The sequence below is a fragment of the Pan paniscus genome, chromosome 4 (assembly GCF_029289425.2).
Source record: "Pan paniscus chromosome 4, NHGRI_mPanPan1-v2.0_pri, whole genome shotgun sequence".
In the NCBI taxonomy this organism is placed as follows: domain Eukaryota; kingdom Metazoa; phylum Chordata; class Mammalia; order Primates; family Hominidae; genus Pan; species Pan paniscus.
The window spans coordinates 54,853,531-54,880,558 of record NC_073253.2 but is presented as its reverse complement, the minus strand read 5'-3'; the positions used below and the strand labels follow the sequence as shown (position 1 = coordinate 54,880,558).

Below are 27,028 nucleotides of genomic sequence, written 5' to 3'. Positions count from 1 at the left end.
TTGCCTTCCGTGCTATTTTAAGGCTGTCCCAGGCTGAAGGTTACTTCTCAGCCCTCAAAACTCCATTAACTGCCAAGACCAGCACCTTACTTAGCACATATGGCACAGATGCCTAGTTGAAGCCTCCTTGTACTAAATGACCTCAAAAAACTGGGCTTTCTTTCCAAGATTAATGGAAACAAAAGTAATGATCATAAGGAACCTTCTAACTCTGTTAATGTTTCCTGCGGATATGTATGGCCAACTGAATATATAAAGGCTCAGTTCTTGCGGGGTACCCTGACAACTAGATGAATTAGGGTGAAGGTTCCAAGTTCGATGAACTCTTCTGAGTTTGAGTGCCCTAGGTGGTGACATTCAAGTGATTTCACAGACATCCACCAATTCTTATTTTCAACCGGGAATCCCAAGAACACCTTTAAACATGCAATGCCCATGGACCCTACTGGGTTTCTGCTGCAAGGGCACAGTGTTACTTAGGAACCCTGTGTCTTGGGAGGTACTTAAATTTAGCACGTCAAATTGCTTTTGGAAAATGTTTATCTGGCGTGACTAGGGGAGGCAAAGCAAGGAAACAGGAACCTCCCTCTAAGGAGCAGAATAGCCAACATGCAGTAAACCTAAAAAACCTCTCAATTTATTTCCCGGGGCTATGGGTACCAGTGGCTCGCCGGCATGGGAATCAGCAGCCTGGGGGCACCAGTGACAGCAGAACCGGGGCTTACCTTGTTGGAGGCCATCTCACTGACGGAGTGCCTGGTCTGTAGGGTCTCTAGCTGGTCCAGACACCAGTCCAGCTCCTCCAGGGTCTCGCTGGCCAGTTTCTGGTAGGCCTCCTCTGCGAAGAGACAGGGAAAGGGGGACTCAGTTCTCAAGCGCTTCACGGGTCCGCTAGCGAGTTCAAAGGGGGCCATCCTGCCATACCCCGCCATGCTCGGATGCCCGGTGCCGGCACATGAGGGCTGCTCCTTCATATTGCCCAGCCCGGCAGTGCAACGGGGGCGGAGGCTGTGCTCGCGGGGCGGCCGGCCTCGGGGAGGCACGGTCTCTCCAGCTTGGCGTCTCGGGTCGGCCTCCAGGGAGGGCGTGCAAAGAGCGGCGAGCCAACTTTCACACAGCGACGCGAGCGGAAAAACCACTATGCGACTTTTCAACTGTGCGGCGGGCCCGAGTCCCAGTCCAGGAGCCCGGCTCTAGCGGATGGCGAGGGGGTGGCGAGCGCGCTTGGGTGCCCGCCCCGCAGAGGAGCGTCTGGTCCACAGCCGGATCTCCTCGGTCCCCAACCCGGAGCCGCGGCCCCACGCCCGCCCCGCCTGCCGAGCCTTCTGCACGGCACTTGAAGTGAATGAATCAGCCGCGGCCGGGTGCGCGGCCACCACGTTTCCTGTTTTCTTTCTCAACTCCTGGGGCGGCAGGCGCAGCGCGGCTCCAACGCCGCAGCTTTCCGGGAACACTCCCCCTCACGCCCCTCTCGGCCCTCGGCGCGCCTGGCTCCTCCTCAACCCCCTTACGAAAAGATTCCGAATTGCAAAAGCCTGTCCCTGTCCGTGCCACCCGCCGCGTCCTTCCCCTCGGGCTCTGCCCCGGGGGCCCCGCCACCTCGCAGTGCCATCCCCCCCGGCGCAGCAGGGCGCCACTCGCTTTGAAGTGCAGACGAGGAGGCGCGAGCGTGTGTGTCTGTGGGGCTGCTGTGGGACTGTCTGTGCTAGGAGAGCGGCGGAAAACCCGGCGTGGAGCGCCTGCAGTCCGCCGTCCGGGGTCGCGCCCGCCGCGGGGCTCAGGAGGGACCGGCACGCAGGCGCGCACGGCCGCGCACCTGCCTCGCTAGAACCCCGCGCGCCCCGCCGAGCCACTGCCCTCCAGGTTGCTCAGACCGCTGGAGCCTCTGCGTCTCCACGACCGGCTGCTTCCTGCGAAGTTTCACAAACAAGGTTATTTAGGACCCTCAAGGTTTCTGAGGGTTTAAGTTTTAGGGTTTCTGGGGGTTCGTTTCTAAAGGCTTAGGATTCACCTACTTCAAGGAGGCAGGGTTGTGGGAATTAAGACCGCATTCTTTTTCTACCCAGCCCAGTCCCTACTAAGTACCAGACTTCTAAATGTTGGGGCGGACAGAAACAAGCAAACAAAATATACAATGTTGTGGGGTCGGAACGCTTTATAATTCACAAATTTGACAATAGGCTGCATTTTCATATGCCGAATTGCCTAAGAGTTCTCTTAAAGGAACAGCAATGTGAAAGAACCACATGGTAAGGAGAATTTACGCATGTCCTGCATACTACTCCTTTCCCCTGTGAATTGCATAAGACCTAGATGATCTTGGGCCAAGGAAGAAAATCTGGAAGGGTGTTTCTACCCACCATGTGCAGAGTACACTACAATTTTGAGAAAACGGAAAGACCATATTCAAAGGCATACAGAAAAGCCTGTTCTGTTTACAAAGGCTGACCCAGGGCACCAGGGACACTGTCCCTAAGCAGATCAGTGTGGGAGAACTTTTCTACATTAGCATGCAATAAGCAAACCATTCATAGTTAGGCGAAGTCTAACTCCCAAGGGTCCATTTGATAAAACTTTGTCATTGTCGAGTGGAAAGAAGATACTGAGAAACTTACACGAAGTGGTGGGATCCCTTGTCTTTGTCTTTGAATCTACAGTTATTGGAGAAGAAATTCTGCCCTTGAAATTTAGACTCCATAAATTATCATGGCACAACAAATAAAGTTCATGGACTGAATTTAGGCTCCTGGGATTTTTGAGATAGCTTTTTATGTGAACTTTGTAAAAGTTAGAGTAACTTTTAAAGTAGTTGTTACATGTGCCACGTGGCTTATTGTTATCAAGAATACTTGAACTATTTACTGTTCACTTTGAGTACTCTAGGTTAAAATTTGCCTCTTTTTTGTTCTACTTCCTCCACCCCGCAGTCTATGTAAATATATACTTTAGATGGACAAACAACTGCCTAAACCTTGCCAGGTGAATTAAAGTTTCAGATTGAAGCTTTTTTTTCCCCCCTTAACAAGCTTAAAGATATTAATAATTTTAAATGGTAAATATAAAATACCTGCTCTGTATAGCTTCCCCAATTCTAAGAATGTAAAAAATATTACATGCTTGTTATAAAAATTGAAGCATTACACACAAATATAGGAAGTCCATTGTAACCCCACACCCTAAAGATCACAAACAATACTTTCGCCTATGGCTCTAACACAATCATTTTCATTTTACTGAATAACTTCCATATGCAAGTACAGCATCACCTAGTTGCCGTGGTAGTACATCTACTATATGGTTTGGTTTTGATATTTTCCTCTCTCTCTCATTCCCATAATATAGGAATGTAGGAAATTTTAAGAGGACATTGACTTGTTTTATGATCATTTGAGCTGTCCATAGTTAGCCTATCCAGTGGATTAAAGATGCATAACCATTGTGTCTGGGATTTGTTCAGTGCCATCTTTTCAATCATTGGTTACAATGAAGCTGGGAGTCCCCTCTGAGGTTCGGCTTTCTGTGGCTCCTCTCCCCTGCACTCCAACTTTCTGAAAGCCTGAGCCTCAAGTGATTTCCCAGTAGCTAAGTAAACTGCCCCCTTCCTCCATCTTCACCAAGTTCCCAAAGCTTTTCAGAAATCAAAAGTACAAACTCAGGCCTCAAATCTAACAGGATGTGGCTCCACACATTATATTTCAGTTGTTATTTTTTAATGTGGCAAATAATTCAGGAAATTTTTGGCTAATGCTTCAAGACATCATGCACTTTATACACAGGATTTGTTCTTAAGAAGGTAGTATAGTGACAGGAGGAACAATTTACTTCAGAATATCCATTTTATGTCCAAGCCATGCACCAGCCATTTTTGACAGACAGAATTTGAGTATGATGATAAAATGGTGTAAGCATATATTTTAAGTTCTAACATCTGTATAAATAAGAAAAATGAAAAATCACTGGAACACATCTACTTACTAGTGAGAAAATAATTACTAACAACAGAGTAAAGTTTGCTCTGTGAAACTTGCTCAAATAAAGAATTATTCTTGATATTAGCATAGAGCTGAGAATATTGCTTTTTTCCAAATTCCTAGGTGAGTAGGCAATATAGCTAGCCACGATTTTTCAGGATCATTTGTAAAGCTTCACTTTTAGGAATTTTAACCCCAAGTGTTCTAAGACATCAAGTAACTGACCTTTTCATCCCGCCGAACAAACCTCAAAGTGGAGTTGCCAACTATCCTACAGGAAATTGAGTCACCACACCAAGCAACACACCTAAATGTCGACAGCTAGCAGGACAAAAACAGTGAGCCAGTTTAATTTTGGCTTTTACCAAGAACACATACTGCATTCATTAATAAAATACTTCCCCTCAACCCCTGCCAGAGTAGTATACACTGTGGCTCTCCTTAAAAATACATGAAAACTCTTTAACTGCACCAAATCTTGCTAAGTCAAGGAACTAAACAGAGAAAAACACCCAAGCAAAAACTATTGGCTAAACTCCCTAAAGGCTGGGCGAGGGCTATGGAACAGCAACTGAGAAATAAATTGAGCCTTGAAGGCCCCTGCTACAACAGCATCAGTTTGCTTCAAGGCACCTTTGAACTATGTAACACCCGCATTCTGCTGAGGCTCTTCTGTGAACAAACAGTCCTCAATTCTTGCGGGCCAGCACTTGGCTTCTGTCACAGTGATATGCTTAGAGGTTCCCCTGACACATGGCCTGAAACTGTGCCAGGGGCTCCAGGAGAAGATGCTGAAGAAGCAGCTTCCTTTCGAAAAAGGAAAAAAGTAATCACCTCAGAGCCACAGCAGTTAGCTAGAGGTTGAGGTCATTTTTTGTGAAATGTTCAGTCCATTACTCTTACCCACAACTCACAGTGATGTTGACCATTGAGGTAAAAGGATCCACTGTACAGGATGTGTAACTATGTGGACATTAGTTTCTTTGCCAACACTTGAAGGTCTGCTAAAGTACTGTATCGGCTTGTCATAATTCCTAGATGGACCTATTGGTATGCATGAAGAGAACAAGTCCAAAAAATACCACTTATTTTGGACACTATTTGTATGCCCTTAATTTAAAAAAAAAATACAAATTATAACAGCTGAGGTCGGGCGCAGTGGCTCACGCCTGTAATCCCAGCACTTTGGGAGTCCAAGGCGGGCAGATCATGAAGTCAAGAGATCAAGACCATCCTGGCTAACACAGTGAAACCTTGGCTCTACTAAAAATACAAAATACTAGCCGTGCATGGTGGCGGGCGCCTGTAGTCCCAGCTACTCGAGAGGCTGAGGCAGGAGAATGGCGTGAACCCGGCAGGCAGAGGTTGCAGTGAGCTGAGATTGGGCCACTGCACTCCAACCTGGACGACAGCACAAGACTCCGACTCAAAAAAACAAAAAAAAATTATAACAACTGATCCAGATTTTTTTTTATTATTACACTTTAAGTTCTAGGGTACATGTGCACAATGTGCAGGTTAGTTACATATGTATACATGTGCCATGTTGGTGTGCTGCACCCATTAACTCCTCATTTACATTAGGTATATCTCCTAATGCTATCCCTCCCCACTCCCCCCACCCCACAACAGTCCCCAGAGTGTGATGTTCCCCTTCCTGTGTCCATGTGTTCTCATTGTTCAATTCCCATCTATGAGTGAGAACATGCGGTATTTGGTTTTTTGTCCTTGTGATAGTTTGCTGAGAATGATGGTTTCCAATTTCATCCATGTTCCTACAAAGGACATGAACTCATCCTTTTTTATGGCTGCATAGTATTCCATGGTGTGTATGTGCCACATTTTCTTAATCCAGTCTATCATTGATGGACATTTGGGTTGGTTCCAAGTCTTTGCTATTGTGAATAGTGCCACAATAAACATACGTGTGCATGTGTCTTTATAGCAGCATGATTTATAATCCTTTGGGTATATACCCAGTAATGGGATGGCTGGGTCAAATGGTATTTCTAGTTCTAGACCCTTGAGGAATCGCCACACTGTCTTCCACAATGGTTGAACTAGTTTACAGTCCCACCAACAGTGTAAAAGTGTTCCTATTTCTTCACATCCTCTCCAGCACCTGTTGTTTCCTGACTTTTTAATGATTGCCATTCTAACTGGTGTGAGATGGTATCTCATTGTGGTTTTGATTTGCATTTCTCTGATGGCCAGTCATGATGAGCACTGATCCAGATTTTTTAAAAATAAAAGAACTACAACAAAAAGCTGCTAAGAGCAAATACTTAAATCTCCCTAACCAGTTCCAGCTTCTCTTCTCTTAATTCTTACAAAATTTCCCCTTTGTTCTAAGGAAGGAATTGATACTGTCTACAGTAGATAGAACTGGAAAAAATGATTTCTGTTTCACCGTGTATTGCTTTGAGCTAGTCATTCCTTTAGTTTGCTACAGTAAAAGATTTGTGTAGGTTAGGTCTAACTTTTGCTGACTTAATTTTTTTTCCTCTATACATTTTATCTGATGCGAAATACATGAAGGCTTTGGATTCTCTTTCAATGTGTACATGTAATAGGTTTAAGCAGAGTTTGCTAGTGGCAAGCTGCTCTCATCTCCAAGTGTATTTCTGGCATCAAATTATTGTTTTGAAGTATTTGAAAATTGTATAAAATATATAAAACTTTATTTAGTACTTCATAAAGCTTCCAAAGGAAAGATGTGTGCAATTTTGTGACGGTTTTCTTTTTCTTTTATCTTCTCACTAACTACAATTGTTTTTCCGAATGTTGCCTATGCCTCTAGTAGAATTTTTAAATGAAATAAACATGAGGTTGGCTTTCATTGACTTTTAGTCCCACCAGTAACTCAACATTTATTTAGCACTGACTATGTGCCATGTACTTTATTAGAGGCTGCAGAAACAAGATGATGAAAAGAGTGTGTCCCTTACCCAGAGTCCAGCAGAGGAGGTAATTTCAGCAAACAACTGTAGAGTGCACTCTCACAGAAGGAAGCATGTGGGCTATGGGACAGTAAAAGAGGACTATTTAAATCAGACAGGGACAGAGGTGGAGTGGGAAAAGGCTGAGTCCTCAAGAATGAAATAAAAGAGAGTGGGAAGGATTTTTAAGAGAAAAGATGAGCAAGCACACAGACCTATGATGAACAAGATGTCTGTGTCGGCCGGGCGTGGTGGCTCACGCCTGTAATCCCAGCACTTTGGGAGGCCGAGGTGGGCGGATCACCTGAGGTCGGGAGTTCAAGACCAGCCTGATCCACATGGAGAAACCCTGTCTCTACTAAAAATACAAAATTAGTCAGGCTTGGTGGCACATGCCTATATTCCCAGCTACTTGGGAGGCTGAGGCAGGAGAATCACTTGAACCTGGGAGGTAGAGGTTGCAGTGAGCAGAGGTCGCGCCATTGCACTCCAGCCTGGGCAACAAGAGCATAAAAACTCTGTCTCAAAAAAAAAAAAAAAAAAAAAAAAAAAAAAAAAAAAAAAAAAAAAAAAAAAAAAAGATGTGTGTGTCAAAAAAGAAATAACCATGAGTAGGGCCTTGCTTAGGGGAACAGATTCTGGAGAAATCTGAGAAATCCTCAGCCACTGGCCATCTCAGAGACTGGCCATGTCAGGCATCTGCAGGTAGGACTATATCTTCAAGAGTAGGAGTCACAGAGTGACTCAGAGTACTGTGTGACATGGGATCTGATTTTATTTTATATGGAAAATTGTAGCGCTATGCAATTAATGGAATTGAAGAAAGTAAAGTTGAAGTCAGTGCAACCATTATCTTTGACCATATTAAGAATAAAATTAAATAACTTATAGACCATTTGCTTCTCTGACGATTATTCTTATCTAAGACAATCTCTGTATTAAAATCCTATGCAGACATATGTTCCCACAGTATGTCAGGTATGAACAGAAGGACTGCCCAATGTGACTTGAAAGGGAGTGGACTTCTTGCTCTTAAAAACTACAACCTTGTAGTCACTAACTTATTAATCATACTGTAATAAGATGATGGAGAAAAAAACAATGGAATTCACCAGAATTTCTTTCACGAGAGTCTGCCTGCATTAAAATGTTCGATAAAGCTATTTATGACAGAAGGTGAGACTTTGAAGAGCTTTGGTTTGGGTGGAACTAATCTGTGCCTCATCTACACAGGAAAGGGGAGGAATATGCCAGTTGCTAGAGAGGGAATATGTATGTGTGTGCATGTGTATAAGCGTATGAGAGAGCGAGAGAATGTGTGTTTGTGTGCATGCGTGTGTGTGTGTGTAAGAGAAAGGAGTCACCTTGGTCTCTGTGTGTGCATGTATGTAAGGGCATGAAAGAGAGAGAGAGAGAGAGAGAGTGTGTGTGTGTGTGTGTAAGAGAAAGGAGTCAGCTTGGTCTAAAGGGTAACTCCAATTTGTACATTTTCCCTTTCTCCCAATCATCAATAAGGTTATTGAAGGTGTGTGTGTGTGTGTGTGTGTGTGTGTGTGTGTGTGCATATAAGAGAAAGGAGTCAGCTTGGTCTAAAGGGTAACTCCAACCTGTACGTTTTCCCTTTCTCCCAATCATCAATAAGGTTACTGAAGGTACAAAATCCCGACTTTAAAAGATTTTTTGTTTTGTTTTGTTTTATTCATTGAAGGGACTGAGCTTGAAGGCCAGATTGGCCCAAGCAGAAATGTCTCTCTGAGCTGACATCAGAGAAGAGTCAAAGAAAGAGGAGAAAGCTTTTATAAGAATAAGGAGGCCTTTTGTCCAAAAAATTGGAGTTTGAGCTAAGTTTAATTAGGCATCTAGGTTGGGGGCTTCATGTGACATGTGTGCAACTGTGAGTGATATTATTCTTTGAAAGAAACTGGAAGAGTGGAGAAAGATTCCAATCTCTATTCCACTACATACAAGCAATTCCAGGCAATTCAGCTACTAATCTTTCTAGGGCCTTATTTCACCTATAGATTGGAGATAATAACAAGAACCTTGTAAGTTATTTTAGTTCAAGTGAGAGGTTGTGAGTTAAATAATCTTGCATTGATTGCCTAATAGATTCTTTTCCCTTCCTCCTCCATTGTATCTTCACTTTCTCCTGGACTCAAGTCTCTAACTTAAATGCAAACATTCTATTAATTTTAGTGAGCCTATCAACTAATACCTAGGTATAACCTCGGGGTCCAGAAACTTAATAGTTACCTGGAACAGTTTTTAGGGTGGCTAGAAAGAAAAAAGAATTTCAAGGAATGAACAGGGATTCATTCTGAAGAAGTTCACTTAGAGAACACAGGCCATTCAGGAAGCTACAAACAGGTAGGGATATAAAGTTTAGATCAGACAATGGACAAAGATGAAGATGGAGAACTAGTCTTGGAGGACTTGTATACTATTCTAAGACAATATTTTCTTCTAAAGAGGCCATTAAAAATCTTCTAAGTGAGGAAGTCACATGGTCAGATTTGCTTTTCAAAAAGATTACTCTGGGAATAGTATAAAGGCAGATCAGAAAAGTAAAGACCAGTTAAGAGGTTGGTGACCAGATAAGGAGAAAATCCTAGGCAGTCCCTGAAGGGGAAGGAGAAGCTGCAGAAAGTTAGGAGGAAAAATTCTCAGGAGCAAAGAAAAAGGAAATGTCAAAGGAAAATATTGTTATGGACTGAATGTTTGTGTCTCTCCAATATTCATATGCTGAAATCTAATCCCTGGTGTCACGGTATTTGGAGGGAAAGCCCTTCGGAAGTAATTAGGTCATGAGAATGGAGCCCTCATGAATTAGATTAGTGCCATTATAAGAAGAGGCCACAGGTTGCTCTCTTTCTACCATGTGGATACAGGCTATGTGGGCAGTCTGCAACCCTGAAGATGCCCTCACCAGAACCTGACTATGCTGACACCCTGATCTCAGACTTCCAGCTTCCAGAACTGTGAGAAATAAATGTTTGTTGTTTAAGCCATCAGTTTATGGTATTTTTGTTATAGCAGCTTGAGCTAAGACAAATATCAAGGCTTTGCCATTGATATTCAGTACAGACCGTATATACCCACAGGTTTGCGCTAAGATAATTTTCATTCCAAACACATATTTCAGCAACACAAGACTAAAGAAAGTGTTAAAGAATGCTACTGAGGAAGCTTTTGTCTGGGAAGTTGTTTGAACAAAGTTACAGGACAATTTTTGCAAACAGGCTTAAAAAAAGTTACAATTATGTATGCTATTTACGTATTCTTGTTGTAATTTTAGGAATCAATTTTATTTCCCTGGGGGGACTTTAGGAGAGCATCTGTGTTTCCATCATATACTATCAATCTTAGGATATAACAGTCTTTTGTTCTTCACCTTTGTCAATTACTGCATACAGTATTCCTTAGAGAAAACAAGGAGTTTGAACAGATTATCTTTAGCACCTACCCAGCTCTAACATTCATTTATTATCTGATTTCTGAAATTGTACTATCTGGGTTAGGTGTTGGTTTTAAGGTTGTTCATTATAGTTAGCCTGGATGGGGTCAGCTATGTGTGTAGAGGGAATTCCTAAACTGACCAGTTACTTGTCAAGGATCCCATCCAATACCATGATCCTGGAATTCTGTGAGTTTAGCTCAACTGTTCTTCAGGGGTACATGTTTTCTATTTGAAATTGAGGTATTCTCAGAAATAAAGCTATTAATAAATAGAAAGTTCTGGAGTATATTTACACTCACTCTGCTTATCTCCACTCCTACCCCTACCATATTCCCATCCAATACTTTGCCAGTTGACTTACCAATTTCTTCTTAATTTCTGTAACTGTCACCTTCAGTCAAATTCTCATCTGTGTATTTCTAGATTCATATAATGGTCTACTACTGGATCTCCTTGGATTCACTTTTTCTCAACACAGTCCTATTTATAAAGTCAGAATAATCTTCCTTAAACCCTGGTTTTATTGTTTCATTCTTTTAAGAACCTGCTGCACAACTCTCTCCTACTTATTGTATTAATGTCACACTTCTGTTCACATAGGCCTTTCTCGGCTGCTTTTCAATACCTTTCCCTTTTATTTACATCTAAGACTATCCCATCCAAGACTGCCCATCTTAGCCAATCTTTCCACCTGGAAATAATTTGCTGGCTTCTGCCTCTATGACTTTTCCAATGTCATTTTTATATTTGTGTCTAGGCCTTTCTATAACTGTCTAGAAAATTCCTGACATTTACAGGCACTCAGCAAATATTTGTGAGTGAATAATCAGTAAGTATGCTTGTTTTCTATCAGATAAGAATATTTATTTCCAAATGAGATTCAAATAGTAATACTGGCCTGGGTGTGGCTTCCTACATGTAATCACCCTCGTCTATCTCTTGTTCTCAGTCTTTTGCTTTCAAACTCTTTCTCTTTTTTTAAAAGAGTATTAGGAACTAACATTGCCAAAATTTGGTAATGGTAAAGCAGATCATGGTGTCTTACTGTAGTGAAATATTAACATTAAAATAAAAATGACAAGTATTATGGTATATCATTCATATGTAATGATCCTTACAAAATAGAGTAAAATTTTAAAAGAATTCACCAATACACTAGTATGATGTTTGGGAGAAACAGATGAATGCACAAAGGTGCATCTGATGCAAACACCCCCAGAAAAATGAGCATAAGTTCATATTATCAATATTTTTTACTCTAAAAGTGTTCTCTGACTTCCCTGAAGTCACCAAGGACTCCAAGTTAAGAATACTTTCCTGAGTGAAGAAAAGAAAACAATTATTTTAATCAACACTGCCCCAGAATCTTTTATTCAGAATCGCTATCTCTGCTTTCTTCTTCTTCTTTTTTTAACTTTCTTATAAATCTCTGTTTAGCATTTATATCTCTCTCACTATGAGATACCTAAGGGTTAAGAAGTAATGCCAAAGAGACATTTGTCCAGTTGAAGACTGGGGTTAAGAAAAAACACACAGCCGGGCATGGTGGCTCATGTCTGTAATCCCAGCCCTTTGGGAGCCCAAGGCAGGTGGATCACCTGAGGTCACGAGTTTGAGACCAGCCTGGCCAACATGATGAACCCCATCTCTACTAAAGAAAATACAAAACATTAGCCACGCATGGTGGCGGGTGCCTGTAATCCCAGCTACTTGGGAGGCTGAGGCAGGAGAATCACTTGAACCCGGGAGGTGGAGGTTACAGTGAGCCGAGATTGTGCCACTGCACTCCAGCCTGGGCAATAAGAGTGAAACTCTGTCCCAAAAAAAGAGAAAAAGAAAAGAAAAAACACACAAAAGATTTCCCAAAAAGACTAGGCCCTTTTAAACAGGCTATGAACAGAGTCTCAGAAAGGTAATTTCTTATGTACAATTTTTAATCTCATTACTTACATTACAAGCAACACATATGAGTGATAAACTATTTTGGCCTACTGGTAAACCTACATTTGTTAACTGTGTGCATTATAGAGAACAAATTTCAGAACTCAAGAGTATATCGGTTATATTTGGCTTATCCAGTTGTATATGAACTGGCTCCATACATGAATAAGATAAATTAGTTTTATAATTTTACAAGAATATCTATGGAGATTTAGATTTGGCTAAGAAAGTTATTATACACACAGAAGAATCCACAACCTATAAGAGCTCTTCATGGGAAATAGTGTGATAGATCAGAAAGAGCATGGACTTTTGAGTCACTCAGAACTTGAATTCCAGCCTTGCCATTGTTCTAGTTGTATTATCTGAAATAAGCCATTTAAAAGACCTGAGCACATTGTATACATTGAGAATTACAGGGTTATTATGAGAAATGCATAAGAAATGTAAAGTACCAAGGGCTGTATCTGACATATAGAAGGTATTCAATCAATAGTAGGTATACTGAACCACTTTGCAGAGTTGTTTAAATAAGTTAATTTTAAATAAGGTAGTTAATATTTGAGAGTTTCCTTCCTTTTTCACAGATTCTCAATCCTAAAACAGTTACTATTTTTCTGTCATCACCATCAACCCTCAAATATTAACCAGTTCTGAGCCAAATGTGAGTGAACAACCTATGATTTAGAATAGCTTTTAGACCAGGCACAGTGGCTTACGCCTGTAATCCCAGCACTCTGGGAGGCTGATGCGAGCAGATCGCTTGAGGCCAGGAGTTCAAGACCAGCCTAGACAACATGGCAAAACCGCATCTCTACTAAAAATACAAAAATTAGCAAGGTGTGTGTGGCACATGTCTGTAGTTCCAGCTTCTTGGGAGGCTGAGGCAGGAGAATCAATTGAACCCTGGAGGTGGAGGAGATGGTGCCACTGCACTCCAGCCTGGGCAACAGAGTGAGACTCTGTCTCAAAAACAAACAAACAACAAAATAGAATAGCTTTTACAAGACCACACCAAATCATGAAAAGTCAACTATGTAGGAAGAATATGTATTTGTCACTGGTTAATGACAGAGCATCACTTACACTGAGGTTACTGGGAAGATCATTTCAAACATTTCCCAAAGAATGTTCCAATCAATATTGTCCCTATAAGATTCTCCTTACTAATGATGTTTTGTGGTCAAACAAGTTTGGGAAATATTGTATATGTAGGCTTTTTACAGTGATTTCTAATGGACACGAACCTACCAAAAGCTAGAAGGTCCACAGCAAAATGAGATATTTAATTTTATTAACAAGCATTATCTAAACCTGTTTGATTTTAGAATGCATTTTTCATACAACAACTATCACCTCTTGAAGAATACCTGGAATAGGTTTTCCTATACCTACACCTATATGTCAGGTAAGTCCAAAACATTAACAAATACATGTGTTTAGTAGGTTCCCATATGGTTGAAATCTCCACTAAGGACATTTTATTTCTCTTCCTCCTGACTTTGTATGCTATTGAGAAATGGTCAGAGAGTAATTTTCCTCCCTCCCTTTCTTCTTTTCTTTCTCTCATTTTTTTTCCCCGAAAGAGAATAGTCAAAAAATCCATACATATTTATTGAGCCTCTCTGATGTGATAGTTGCTGTGAAATACAAGAACATGAAAGATTCAGCAACCTGGGCCCAGGAAAGAACCATAATAACCTGCTGAGAAAATCAGACACATGATCGGCTGCTGCCTAGAGACAGTGTAAGGTAGCATATAAATCATTCAGCCTGGGAGTGCTACTGTAGTTCGAGCAGGGAGAGGGAGGTATGGACTGTAGCTCAGTGTGCTGGGTTTCAGGAAGAAGGTGAACTTGGATGTAGGTCTTCAAGGAAGACTGTGGTTTTAATGGCTGTGGGAGGAGGGAGTCCGCTGGCATTGTTGTCAGGTGTAAGAAATGTCTGCAGCCTGAATAAAGGTTGTATGTGTGGGCAGTAAATGGGCTGGGTGGAGTAGACACATTCCAGGGAGGAGAAGGGAAGTAGAGTTGAACACTTAAATGTGTGGCCTTGAGCTAGTGGATATTGTGGGAATTGGATAAGTGCACTGGTAGCCTAAGAGGACAGAATGGAGAAGAGAGAAGGATGGAGACTAAGGAGCTATTGTGGTAGTCCAGATGCAGTGGAAAGCAAAGAGTTGTGGAGGTATCCACTTTAGTGGTCTACGATGATAGTTACAAGCAATAGAAAGAGTATGACTTGGGAACAGTAGTTCAAATGCTGGCTCTGCAACTTAGCAACCATGGGGCAAATTTGGGCAAATTAACTTCTGTGTACCTCAGTTTTCTTTTTGTAAAATAGGGCTAAAAATACATTCCCTAGAAGGTGGCCTCCAGGCCATTTTCCCACACTTTATTTGAATGTTAAAACTAACTTTAATCTAAAAATCATATATTCATATCTCTATCTTTTTTGGCGGTTCAGTTCAACTTAAATGTGTTATTTGTTAAAAACTTGTAATTATCATCTATTACATGTAATATATAAGAGCTGCTTTTAATAGTAATTCATCTACTCCCTATCTTTTTTTAAAACATGGTCAAAATTAACAAAACAATCTTGTATTTTTGATACTAGTAGTGGTATCACTACTACCTGAGGTACAAGGACTCTTGTACCTCTCTGAAAAGTAGCATAATTAGCAACAGTATTGATGGTATCTGCTATTTTAGATTATTTAAACTGTAGTCACTAAGGTAAGCAAGAGGAAGAAGGCATGTCATTTATGTGTTTTTCATCCTTAAGATTAGCGTTTGGAAGCATATATTATTCCACAGCAATCTGGATAAGTCTTGCCATGCCCTGATCTTGTAAGCCTAAATTTTATTTTGAATACTCCAGCTTTGCACTTAAATGACAGCTCCTTGATAAAAGAAAAACAATTGCCTAACAATTTTCTTCCAATTGTCTGAAAACATAATGGGTGTACATACACACACACACACACATAATCTCTAGGGCATATTTACTAGATAGTATTATGTAATGTGTAGACATTTTTAATTATGATAATTAAGACAAAAATATGTGTAGCAGGTTTTTGATTTGAGATAAATTTGAGATTTACTAAAATTATTATATGTGTGTTCTTCTGAAGACTTCATATTTTCATTATATATCTCCATTCTTGAAGTATAACTCTTAAATTGTTGAATTAAGTTTCTTTTTTTTTTTTTTTTTTTGGCCAGGCACGGTCGCTCATGCCTGTAATCCCAGCACTTTGGGAAGCCAAGGTGGGCAGATGACTTGAGGCCAGGAATTTGAGACCAGCCTGGCCATCAAAGCAAAACCCCATCTCTGCTAAATCTAATCTTGTGCCTCAAGCGAGGCACAAGACTCACTTGAACCTGGGAGGCAGAGGTTGCAGTGAGCTCAGATCGTGCCACTGCACTCCAGCCTTAGGGACAGAGTGAGATTCTGTCTCAAAAGAAAAAAAGTTTTTTCCATTTTTACCAACACCACTATTCTCAATTCATCTACTATTTCACTAGGAATTACTAATTCAGTTTACATAATTTATTCAATGAATAAATTATTCAATGAAGAAGCTTCTGGATATTTAGGTGCTACATGCTAATTTCAATTGGCATATTTTGTTTTTCAAATTTGTTCTTGGTGACCCAATAATTATACCTGTCCACCTTGAAAGTGTCTTTCTTCATCACCTTCAAGGCCACCGCTAACAAGACCTTTGAAAAAAAGTAAACAGTAGAGAATTTCAACTTCTGTGATGACCACCGTCTTCTTCTGAATCCCCAGACTCCACTCATACAAGGTTTTGGGGAAGTTTAAATGAAATGAAGCAGTGGCTTACAAAGTTTATTGACAGTAAACTACAGTAAAATTTATATTTTATACTATAACCTGGTAGATTTGTTTAAAGTAAGAGGTGCTCACTTTTGAAGGCATGTGGATGCTGGCTTTCAGTAATATAAAAAAAATGTACAAAAAGGTTTTATACCTATATTTATTTTTAAAAGGTAGAGGAGAGCAGTGGACTCCTATTTAAAGAAACTCGCGTGTTTTATAAATAATAGTCATGGCAAAATTTGTTTACAGTCTTTAACAAACCATGCATTTCAGTATAAATTAAACCAATAAAAAGAATGATATATATAAAATAAAAAGGAAATGTATATATAGGAACAGTGTATACCATACACATAAGAGTAAATATATATTCGAGCCAATACAGAGAATTGAAACATAATTTAACATGAAATAATATTTATCCTTACTATGTATGATTCCCTCTGATGTTTTCTATTTTATTTAATTTTTAAAGTATTAATTGTGACCCATTAAATTGATTTTGAAATCTACCAATTGGTTTGAAAACACTGAGGTAAGAAATTACCTTGCTTAATAAATGTTAGTTTTGTTTCCCTCTTCTCTCTTCTTCCCTTTTTATAATTAAAAAACTCTCCCTCTACTTCTCTACTTCACGTGAGAGTAGAACACATAAAAAGGTTTGAGTTAACTACTGTGCATATTTTTTGAAGTAATTTCTCCATAATGTGTGAGTTTTCTCAGGGTACTACAAGTTTACCAACAGAACACATAAAGCAGCGGCCACTCACTGAAATGCCTATAGGAGACAGATAGACCATGTGAATGAATGAATGACATGGTTGCTGGGCATTCTGGTTGCAGTGGCTAGAACTGTGGAGGGTAGGAGCAGACCACCATATATCCTAAGCATTTCATTGGCAAATGAACAGGAGAAGGACACCTTTCCGTTTGGCCCTCATTTTCCTAGATCTTTCCTCCCTTCTTCTGTCAATCCCTCCTACATAGCCTATGTTCCCAAAGCACCCCTTGTATTATAATAATAATTATTATGATATCTGTCCTTAATCAAGAACTTATACTGGATTTTTAATGCCTTTAGGTCTTCCCCAAACTTCAGTTCATCTATTTGAAGTCCCTATAAAATCTACCTCCTTAGACTTGTCTGCCCCCATTATTCCCCTGTGGTTGACCTCACCTCCATCTCTATCTTTTGTCAGCAAGTTTCCTCAGAGTTCCCTCTCTGCATACTTGTTCATGCTGGGTTATTTGTTTTTGCCACTTGATCATCTAGACCTTTTTCCCTCTTTCCCTCCTTCTATTCAATTTCTGCCTTTCACTGCTGTACAAAGGAGGGGCAGGGAGGCCCTCCAGGGTGGAGGGAATCAGTCTTGAGATAACTGAGAGATTCAGGGTGATGAGTCCCAAAGTTGAAGAGAATCCACATACTTCTTCTGTTTTTGTTTTACCTAGCAAGGAGCCTTTTCTGTAGACAAATTTGGGAAACCAGAGGTTATGACGTGATTCATCTTTGCCTACTTAAACTTTAGCTTGATTCATCACTTCTCAACAAATACTTGTTGAACCCCACCAGTAATACGAGAAGCTTGGTATTCTATGAGGTGCTCAACTTCCAAAGCTTAGTTCGGAAGAATTCTGGCCTCAAGGCGTCTACCATCTAGAGGCAAACAACTAACAAATGAACAAATGCAGTGATTTCAAAAGAAATTAAGATGTGCTGTGGTAGAGGCATGCACAGGTCAGAAAAGTTCAGAGGTTCCAGACAGGCTTCCTGGGGAGGATATCCATGCCCGCCTCCACCTGGTAGTTCATGATCAGAGTTTGCAAGCTTGGCTGGGATAGAGGGAATAGCGTGTGAACCACAGAAGGAGTGGATCTGGTGGCTCAGACACGGCAAGAACCAGCTCATGGCACTAGGCTGCAGGCACACCATGCACAAAACAGTCTTTTCTTTCCCCATTTCTCCAAATTCTCTAAAGTGGAAGCCTAGGAGTGAGGGTAAGAAGGAGGTAGGAAGCTACAACCACTGGAGCAAAGGACGAAAGAAGGGGCTTGAGTGTCTAAAAGTGCAGAAACTCAACCGACTGGACGCTGAGACAATGTTTAAAAAGGAGTTTTTTTGTTTGTTTTCTTGTGTTTTTTTTTTTTACTTTAAGTTCTGGGATACATGTGCAGAATGTGCAGGTTTATTACATAGGTATACATGTGCTATGGTGGTTTGCTGCACCTATCAACACAAACTAGGTTTTAAGACCTGCATGCATTCGGTATTTGTACTAATGTTCTTCCTCCCCTTGCTCCCCCAATCCCCACCAGGCCCCGGTGTGTGATGTTCCCCTCCCTGTGTCCATGTGTTCTCATTGTTCAACTCCCACTTACGAGTGAGAACATGCAGTGTTTCGTTTTCTGTTCCTGTGTTAGTTTGCTGAGAATGATGGCTTCCAGCTTCATTCACGTCCCTGCAAAGGACATAAACTCATTCTTTTTTATGGCTGCATAGTACTCCATGGTGTATATGTGCCACATTAAAAATGACTTTTTAAAGTGGCAACTGTGGGAGGCAAAGGAGAAAAAACAGGAGCTGCCAGATAAGGGAGTGAAGAGAATGCAGCACTTTGAGAATTCCGTTACATTTTGCAGCTTGAATTCTTCACTTTTTGCTCCCATTATCTGCCTCTTTCTCCTCTCCATGAACTGGGCCCTGTGGACCCAGGATCCTGCTGTCTTTGCAGGGCAAAGAATGGTTAGAAATGAATTCATTAAGGTGAGAAACCATTGCTGGCATAATTCTCCTTCACGGAAACCTGGCACTTAAATTTAACCTGTTTGGTTAGATCCAGCTCTGCCTCCCCCATTTCTTTCTGCAGAAACAAGGCGGGCAGATCCCTGTTCCTCTTAATCCTTGAATGGACCAAATGCTGGGTTATGCTGGGGCAGTGAGGGACCTTACAAACACTGAAATTTAAGAGAACAGTTTTTGGAGTAAGGCAGTCCTTGTTTCCAAATCTGAGCTTTGCCACTGACTAACTAGCTTGGCACCTTATAAAAGTGAATTAACCTAGCTTGTTTTCTAATTTATAAAATGGAGAAAGCAGTACCTATATCACAGTATGATTCTGAAAATTATTTAAATAGGACTATGTATGTAAAGCAGTGCCTGAAAAATAGCAAGTGGTCCTAAAGTCACTATGATGATGAATTTTATATGCAGGCACCTAGAGCATGTTAGGATTTTTGGGATCTTTCCCAGCTCACACTGAACTTTCACTCTTCTCCAGTGGTCTGTTATCCAATGCTGGATAACTGAGATAGTCTTCCCAGCATTTATCAATGTGGTTAGGAACAGTAATCCTGGAAAGCATCCTCAAATTATTTATCTAATTAAACAAGCAAACCTTTTTAGCCCAGACATCCTAAATCTCTGTAGCTTGTCTTTGCTGATTTGGTCAGAATAGCTCAGATGGTAGGAAGGGCTTTCTGGGTAGAAAAAAATAAATTAGCAGTCTGGAAAACAAAAGATCTCTGGCTTAAAAGAGTCTCTAAAACAGCCTGATCAGCTTGTGTATTTTGCCATATTATCTAGCATTAGTAGGGGACTTGGAAAAATCCAGGGCTCCTTGTAGAGATAGAGACTGGCAAATATTATGTTTGATGCATGAGAACCAAATCAGAAGTTAACTCTTTAAGTTATTAAATCACTAAACAGTCTATCACAATTATGTGTTTATTACCAGACTGAATTTCTCTGGGGCTGGAACCATAATGAATTCATTTTTTGATCTCTGGTGCTAAACACTGGCTGTCATATACTAGGTATCCAATAAATGTTTGTTGAATTGAACTGAAAAAGCATGAAACATTTCCCCTGTTAAGGCTTCTTTTCTATAATATTTCCGTAGTTTCTAATGCATCTGAGAATCATTAACTGGACTGTTAGAGGAATATGAATATGGTTCAGGGAGCTACAAACTTCATGCTCTGAGATGTCACATGATTAGTGTAACTTTTGTGCCAGGGGAGAGAAATCCCTAAGAGAGTGACTGTTCTCCATACCCACCCACCCACAGTGTCCTATAGAGCCTTTCATTCTCCAGATACCTATAATGACTATCACATTGATTTGTTTACATATCTATTGCCTTGTCTTCCTTATAGGTACAGAGTCCATACATCCTAATTGGCCTGGAACTTCCCAGGTCTATGCCTGTTATACCAGTGTAATTATGAATAGCATTGCCTTTCATTCTAAAAAGTGTTCTGGTTTGAATGCTAAATCATCTAGACACCCTACTTATGAAAGGGTTCACTGTACATCATTTAGTCCCCCAACTCCACTCCCCTTGGAAATCTGGGTACTACCCTCTACCGGGGGCTTTCCACTATGGAGGCAGCTCTCTCAATCACAGCATTCAGGAGGTGTAAGTCCACTCCCAACAGAACAGACATCTGTCTACAAAGAGACTCTTGGTGGAAGAAAAAAAAAATCACTTCCGTAAGTTTAAGTCTTCCTTTTAAACTTGGGTCTCTTTTGCACATAAGAAACAAAGAATCTCTAATAATTACATCCCTAAATGTACTGAAATCTAGAAGACATGCCCATTTGAAAACTCTAATCTAGTAATTAAAGCTTCTCAGGTTAAACTGCACCTTAATAATGTAGTTTATTTTGTCAAGATCAGTTAAGGCCCTGTAATGTGATTTGGAATAAATGGACAGACAGAAATTAAAATGTGCTGGACAAGGTAATCAGAAATCTCACTTCATTTAGTCAATAACAATGGCAATTCAGTGGGTTCCTTTTACTACTGGGATGTAATTGTGCTTGGCTTTAATTTCTTGTAATGATGGAACAAATTAAATTACTTCATACTTTTAGGAACATTTGGCTACATCATGTTTTGGCGCTTCCATAAACCCCACTGGAAATTAAATCAGCTCTGTGGTTGCTCATTCTCCCTCTTTAGTGCCATGTCTGCCTTCTGTCAGCAAAATGGTAATATTGTCTACCTTAATCCACCAGATGCAGTTGAGTTAAAAGAAATTACCTCTCCCACCTCTTTCCTTTCAAATCTCCCTATTTGTAGCTATCAAATTTTGGCATGCCTGCTGGAACACAGTCTTGTTAGAACAAGCACGGTAATTCTCTCATGAGACTTTAGGACTCTCTCTACGACAAGGTCAGAATGTACCTGTGATTCAAATTTAGATGAGGATATGAGTTGGTAAGAACATGAAGAGCAGCAGACAGTTTTCAGGACACCCACTACTTTTATTTTGTGCTATCAGTTTTTCCTTTCCCAAATTGCAGGTGGAGATGCAATCTTTAACGCTGGAAATCTCTTGCTATATGCCATTAAAATTAATTAGTCTAGCACATTTTATCTTTAGGCCCTTACCTAGGGCAGGTAAAATATTCTAGCACAAAATAACACAACTTTCCTGAACACCATGGCTACTAAGTTCATATGGTAAAGATTATACTATACATTACCTTGCAAATAGAGTGTTGCAGACTGATATTAAATATTTAAAATGTATGCAGCATTATTAATAGGCAACATTGTGGCAGAGACTGCTAAATGTCCCCTAATATTGATGCTTTTCTTCATCACTTGTTTTCAAATACCAGTTTTCATGTAAGCATGTGACTGCCCAAAATAGAGAAAATTCACAGCCTCCTTGGTTGCCAGGTGTTGCCATATAACTAAGTTTTGGTGAATGAGTTGGTAGTAGAAGCGTTATGTAGATATTATATGATGTGCTAGAAACTTCCCTTAAGAGAAATTTGTCATCTATCTTTTTATCTGCCTGTATTTATTGTTTTCTCTTTCCTACTGCCTAGAATGTGAAGTTGATGGCTGGAGTCGGAGCAGCCATATTGGATGGTGAGTTGAATTTAGCAACAGAGGCTACACCTCACAGTGCAATAAGATGGAAAGAGCAAGTGTCCTTGAAGACTGTACTGGATAGAGGTGCCATATTAACTTTGGACTGCCTACTTTCAGATTTTACATGAAGGAGAAATATCTGTCTTCCTTAAGCCACTTCTATTTTAAATCTCTCTATTTACTGCTGAATAAAATCTCAACTAACGCAAACACCAATAACAAAAAATTCCTATTCACTCATGATATAGGATTATACCTTAGTCTTTTTTGTGTCATATATCTGTTCATTCACCATTTTTGCTTTGATGTTCAATAAACATCTCAAATTTAACATATCTATAAAAATTTTTTAAATTTTACGTTCAGGGGTATATGTGCAGGTTAGTCATATAGGTAAATTGCATGTCATGGGGTGCTGGTGTACAGATTATTTCACACCGAGGTAATAAGCATAGTACCCCTACAGCTTAGTCTTAAGAAGAAGTATGTTGACATAGGCCAGGCTGAGACTTGGATGTTGGATGACTTTCTTCCAGCTTACTCTGATTTGAATATATTGTGTGGTAGTAGATGGCTAAACTGCTTGCTCCGAAACTATCTGACAATGCTTTTTAGAAAGTCTGCCAAACAAAACTACAAGAATCACCCTGGAGCTTCCCTTAGGCTTCAGATATTTGTCTTCCCTGCCCTACTTGGAAATCATTCCAGCCTGAAAGTCATTGTGAGGAACCAAAAAATGGTCTCCCTACCATGAAGAATAACACTGCTTCCATTGTTGGGAGGCTCTCCTTCCTGCAGGCACTGTCCCTCACTCATTAGACACTTGAATAATAAGGATGTTCATATATTTATTGGTGTTGGTATCAGTTAGACAGTTGAATGATACAAATGTTCATATATTTCTTCTTATTCAATAGTCTCACAAGAACACTATTCTTGTAAAGTCATTAAAAACTGGAGGGTCTTTTCATAATTATTTCCATGATTTGTCATCTAAAGCCAGTGTTCTCTCCTCCTGTCAATCTGATAGCTTTAAAGCTAAGTTCTGGGTGGGTCCAAGTCATGCCTGAAAGGTTTATCAAATGACATATTGCAGTCATATGGTCGGAGCACAAACACCTCTGAATGTACAATATTTTAAAGCAAAACAGTTGATGTGTAAGCTCTATGAGGTTACGGACCATGACTATCTTATTTATTACCAAATCCCCAGCTCCTAGAACAGTGCCCCTCAATATAAATCTGTCAAATGAATAAACGAAGAGTTTGCCTGCAGTAGTAAACTTGTTATTTGCACACACTCGAGGCCCACCTCTATGTGTACATTGTCAGTGAGTCAGCCTCGTGGATGACTCTGCAGGACTGTCTGTATAACATCCACTACAGTTACCAGGGGACCCAATTTTCATAAATTGCTCCAGCATCACACCCCCCTCTTACAGAGACTCTTCCTGTCCATTCTAATCCCTGACACGTCATCCTCACTCAGATTCCCCAATAGATAGAAATGCTGTTAAATATACTTGGGTAGAGAGGGATAGGCATGCTCAAACTCCTTTTGAGAAAAAAAATTGCAACTGTCAGAAATGTGTTAGCTATCTTCACAGATTATGAAACATAAATATCAATTATCTATTCACAGCAGTGAAAGCCTGCATATTTTTTTAAGATAGCAAGTATAAAACGGCTATAAGTACCATGTTGAGTAGAGACCTACCACTGAAGTAGAGACCTCTATTCACTGAGTAGAGACCTACCACCGAAGTAGAGACCTTCACTGAAATAGTGAAGGGATGGTTGTGTTGCAGGGTCAGAATGATTACCCACTGGTTGACACTCCCTGCAGGACTAAAGGCAGCATCACCAGCGTCCACTCTGCTTCTCCAGTGCTTACTGTTAAGGAGCAAGGCAATAGCATTATCTAAGTAGGAACTACTTCATTCTTTCAAAACCTGGAATCGGCTGATCAGAAGAAGAAAAACAGTATAAAAATACAGAAAGACAAGATTCTCTGGCTGTCCTAATGAATGCTAGCTAGCTATAATAGCATGGATAAGACATATAACCAAACATATAAGATCTATTAATTAAGGGGAATCTCTATTTGTATTAACTCATCTATTTTCTCTAAAACCAGTATTTAGTTATCTCCCATACATTGGCATATTGTGTATATTTGCAGAATTCAAAATGTTACTGATGTGACTTTTTTCCCTCAGACATCTGAGCTATCCCTCAACTAATAGTTGAGCTGTTCCTCTATAGCTCAGTATCTGAGTTAGAACTCGAAGTAAAAAGGTATAAATAAGTCATGCTATAAAATTCAAAGGCAATCAGATGTTTGAGACTATAGTTATACAGAAAAGTGTCCTTGTTCTTGGGAGGAATACATCGAGGAGTTTAGGGATAGAGGGCCATGATGTGTGCAGTTTTCTCTCAGGTGGTTCAGAGAAAAAAAGACAATGTGTGTGTATGTATATTTGTGTGTATGTGCACATAGAGTGATACTGCAAATGAGGTGGAATGTTTACAATGAGTGAATGCATGTGGTTTTTTTTTTTTTTGCACTACCCATGAAGCTTTCCAGTGTGTCTGAAATAACTTCCAGATAAAACTTTTTTTAAAGGCAATCAGAACAGTGGCAATGAATAATTCAATTATTTCATATTTGAGCTGTCTTTCCTGCCACCCCCACCCCCTATAACACTACATACATACATAGGCTCACATAAGTGACACTTACTATACTTTTTTGCCTATGTAATGAGTGTTGGCGAAGTACGTGAGTGGGAAATTCAGTCTTTTGCATTCAAGCTCTAAGTAATTCTAAGAGACCTTTTAGATAATGATTTGACTTTTAAGACAACAATTTTGAGTTTATAATATTATGTCATTTCATATAAACAGAACTGCCCTTTTGTCCTTTCAGATTTGATTGAAAATGGCCCATGGAGTACCACCTGGGAACATATCCTCGAGAAAGACAGTTGAGGCTTATTGCCTAAACCACAGGCTACTGAAAACTTGGCCAAAGGCGACTACTCTAGACTGGTGACTTCAAAAGTGCTGATGAATACAGTGAACCATGAAAGATGCATTATTTGTTTTGAACATTTTACTATGATTGATGACCCAGATTTGGCAAGTTAGTTCACTCCCAGTGGAGATGAAAGTTTCACTGCCTTCTTTCTTTCAACATTCTTGTTGAGACAGATTTCACTTTTATTGGCCAATGTACTAACAAATCACTTGCATTTGCAGCATAATGAATTCATTAGCAACACTGTGGATCAATGCTATACATAATATTCCTGAGTCAACATTAACTCTTAATTAAACTTCCTTATTATAATGCCTCTGGAAATTTTCCTTCAGGCTACTAAACTTCAAGCCAACAGTCTAAGTGTTAATCAGTAATCATGCTAGTAACTTTTTGAGATGGGTCAGGGCCAGGGCCAGGGTCAGTGATCCATCATGAATGGCAGGTTTAAAAATGGATATACGTGATCAAAAATACCCATCAGTTGACTCAAAGCATTCTAACCTTTGGGTTATTCTAACACTCAGTGTATCAGCCTTCTGAGCAAGCCAATTTTTTATTGCCTTAAAAAGTCTAAAAGAAAGATAAAAACAGAGATAATCAGTTTTGTTTGGCAATGGCAGGGGTGTGGGAAATGAAAAAGAAGAAAGTTAAAGATGAGTGAAAATAGGATAGTCTTGGCACTTTGGTATGAAATTGAAGTACTTATTTAAACTGATGAATATTGTACAGAAATACACAGAGAGCAGTGAGGGGCTAAGAACCTAATTCCAAGGTAACTACAAGGAAAAAATTATTGATCTGGATTGTGACCAGAATTCAAGAGTTTGACTGTTGTCATTGTTGCTGTTGTTATTAAGTTAAAAAAAATGAGAAAAAAATATACTTTTTTCTAGTATACTTACCAGGAAAGGAAAGAGAGAAGGAGGGAGACATGGAGGGGGCAGAGGGAGAGAGAGACAAAGACACTGACAAAGTCTGGAAAAAGACACAAATTCAGATTTAAGATCCCAAAATATGCTACATTTCTGCCCCCTTCAAAATATTAAACTTTGCTAAAATACACTGGAAATTTTTTTTATTGTTTATTTTTTAAATCAACTAGCAGACCAATTAGCCAAGATGATATTTTCATCCTTGGTACTCTTTCAGGTGAGCTCTGTGGGCTACCACCAGAAAGTCCTAGCCAACCAAGCTCTCACTGGGCCACTCTGTGCTAGCTAGACTACATAGCCTCCTAAAAAAGCACGCAGCCCTGATGCTGGTCCTGCCAAAGTGTGGTTTGCTGTCATGTCCTACAGGCTACCCATTTCCCAGTGATTTATCATAATAAACCAAATGGGAATGAAATACCCAGAAATATGCCATAAATCTACTAGTGGTGAATTTTCAATATTCTGCACACCATGGTGATTTGCTAATTCAGTTGGATCTCTATTAATCCTCTCTAAAATGTCATTAAACCATCTGTTTTGACTTGTTAATCAAACAACTTTTAAAAATGTATTTAGAGTATCAGTAACCCTTGAATTAATGCATCCATCAGTAATAATCCCCTCTCCAACTTTAGATTTATTTTTAAGCTCTAGCTTTTTTCCCCACCATTCCAACAAATAGCCTGACTTCCAAAAGTAAGAATCAATCACTTCAGTTGTAGAAATGTCCAGAGGGTGCCCTACTTTCGAAACAGGAAGTAAATTGATCCAGCAGTCCCACTTCTTGGTATATATCCAAAAGAACTGAAATCTGGATCTTAAAGAGATATTTTCACTGCAGCATATTTGTAATAGCTAAGATACAGAGGCAACCTAAATGTCCATCAACAGATGAATGGACAAAGGAAATGTGATATATATATATACACACACACACACACAATGAAATATTATTCAGCCCTAAAAAAGGAAGGAAATCCTGTCATTTACAACAAGTTGGATGGA

At 39.9% G+C, this 27,028-nt stretch overlaps 1 protein-coding gene across 6 annotated transcripts in view; it reads right to left on the bottom strand.

Annotated features, from left to right (window-relative positions):
• Window positions 1-27,028, bottom strand: part of PDE4D (phosphodiesterase 4D) — a 1,528,950-nt gene that overhangs the window by 69,080 nt on the left and 1,432,842 nt on the right. For all 6 annotated transcript variants that reach the window (XM_034960060.3, XM_063604447.1, XM_034960062.3 and 3 more), the window contains one exon: window positions 726-838. In XM_034960060.3, the coding sequence (XP_034815951.1) occupies window positions 726-838 (113 nt within the window). The remainder of the gene's footprint in view (window positions 1-725; window positions 839-27,028) is intronic.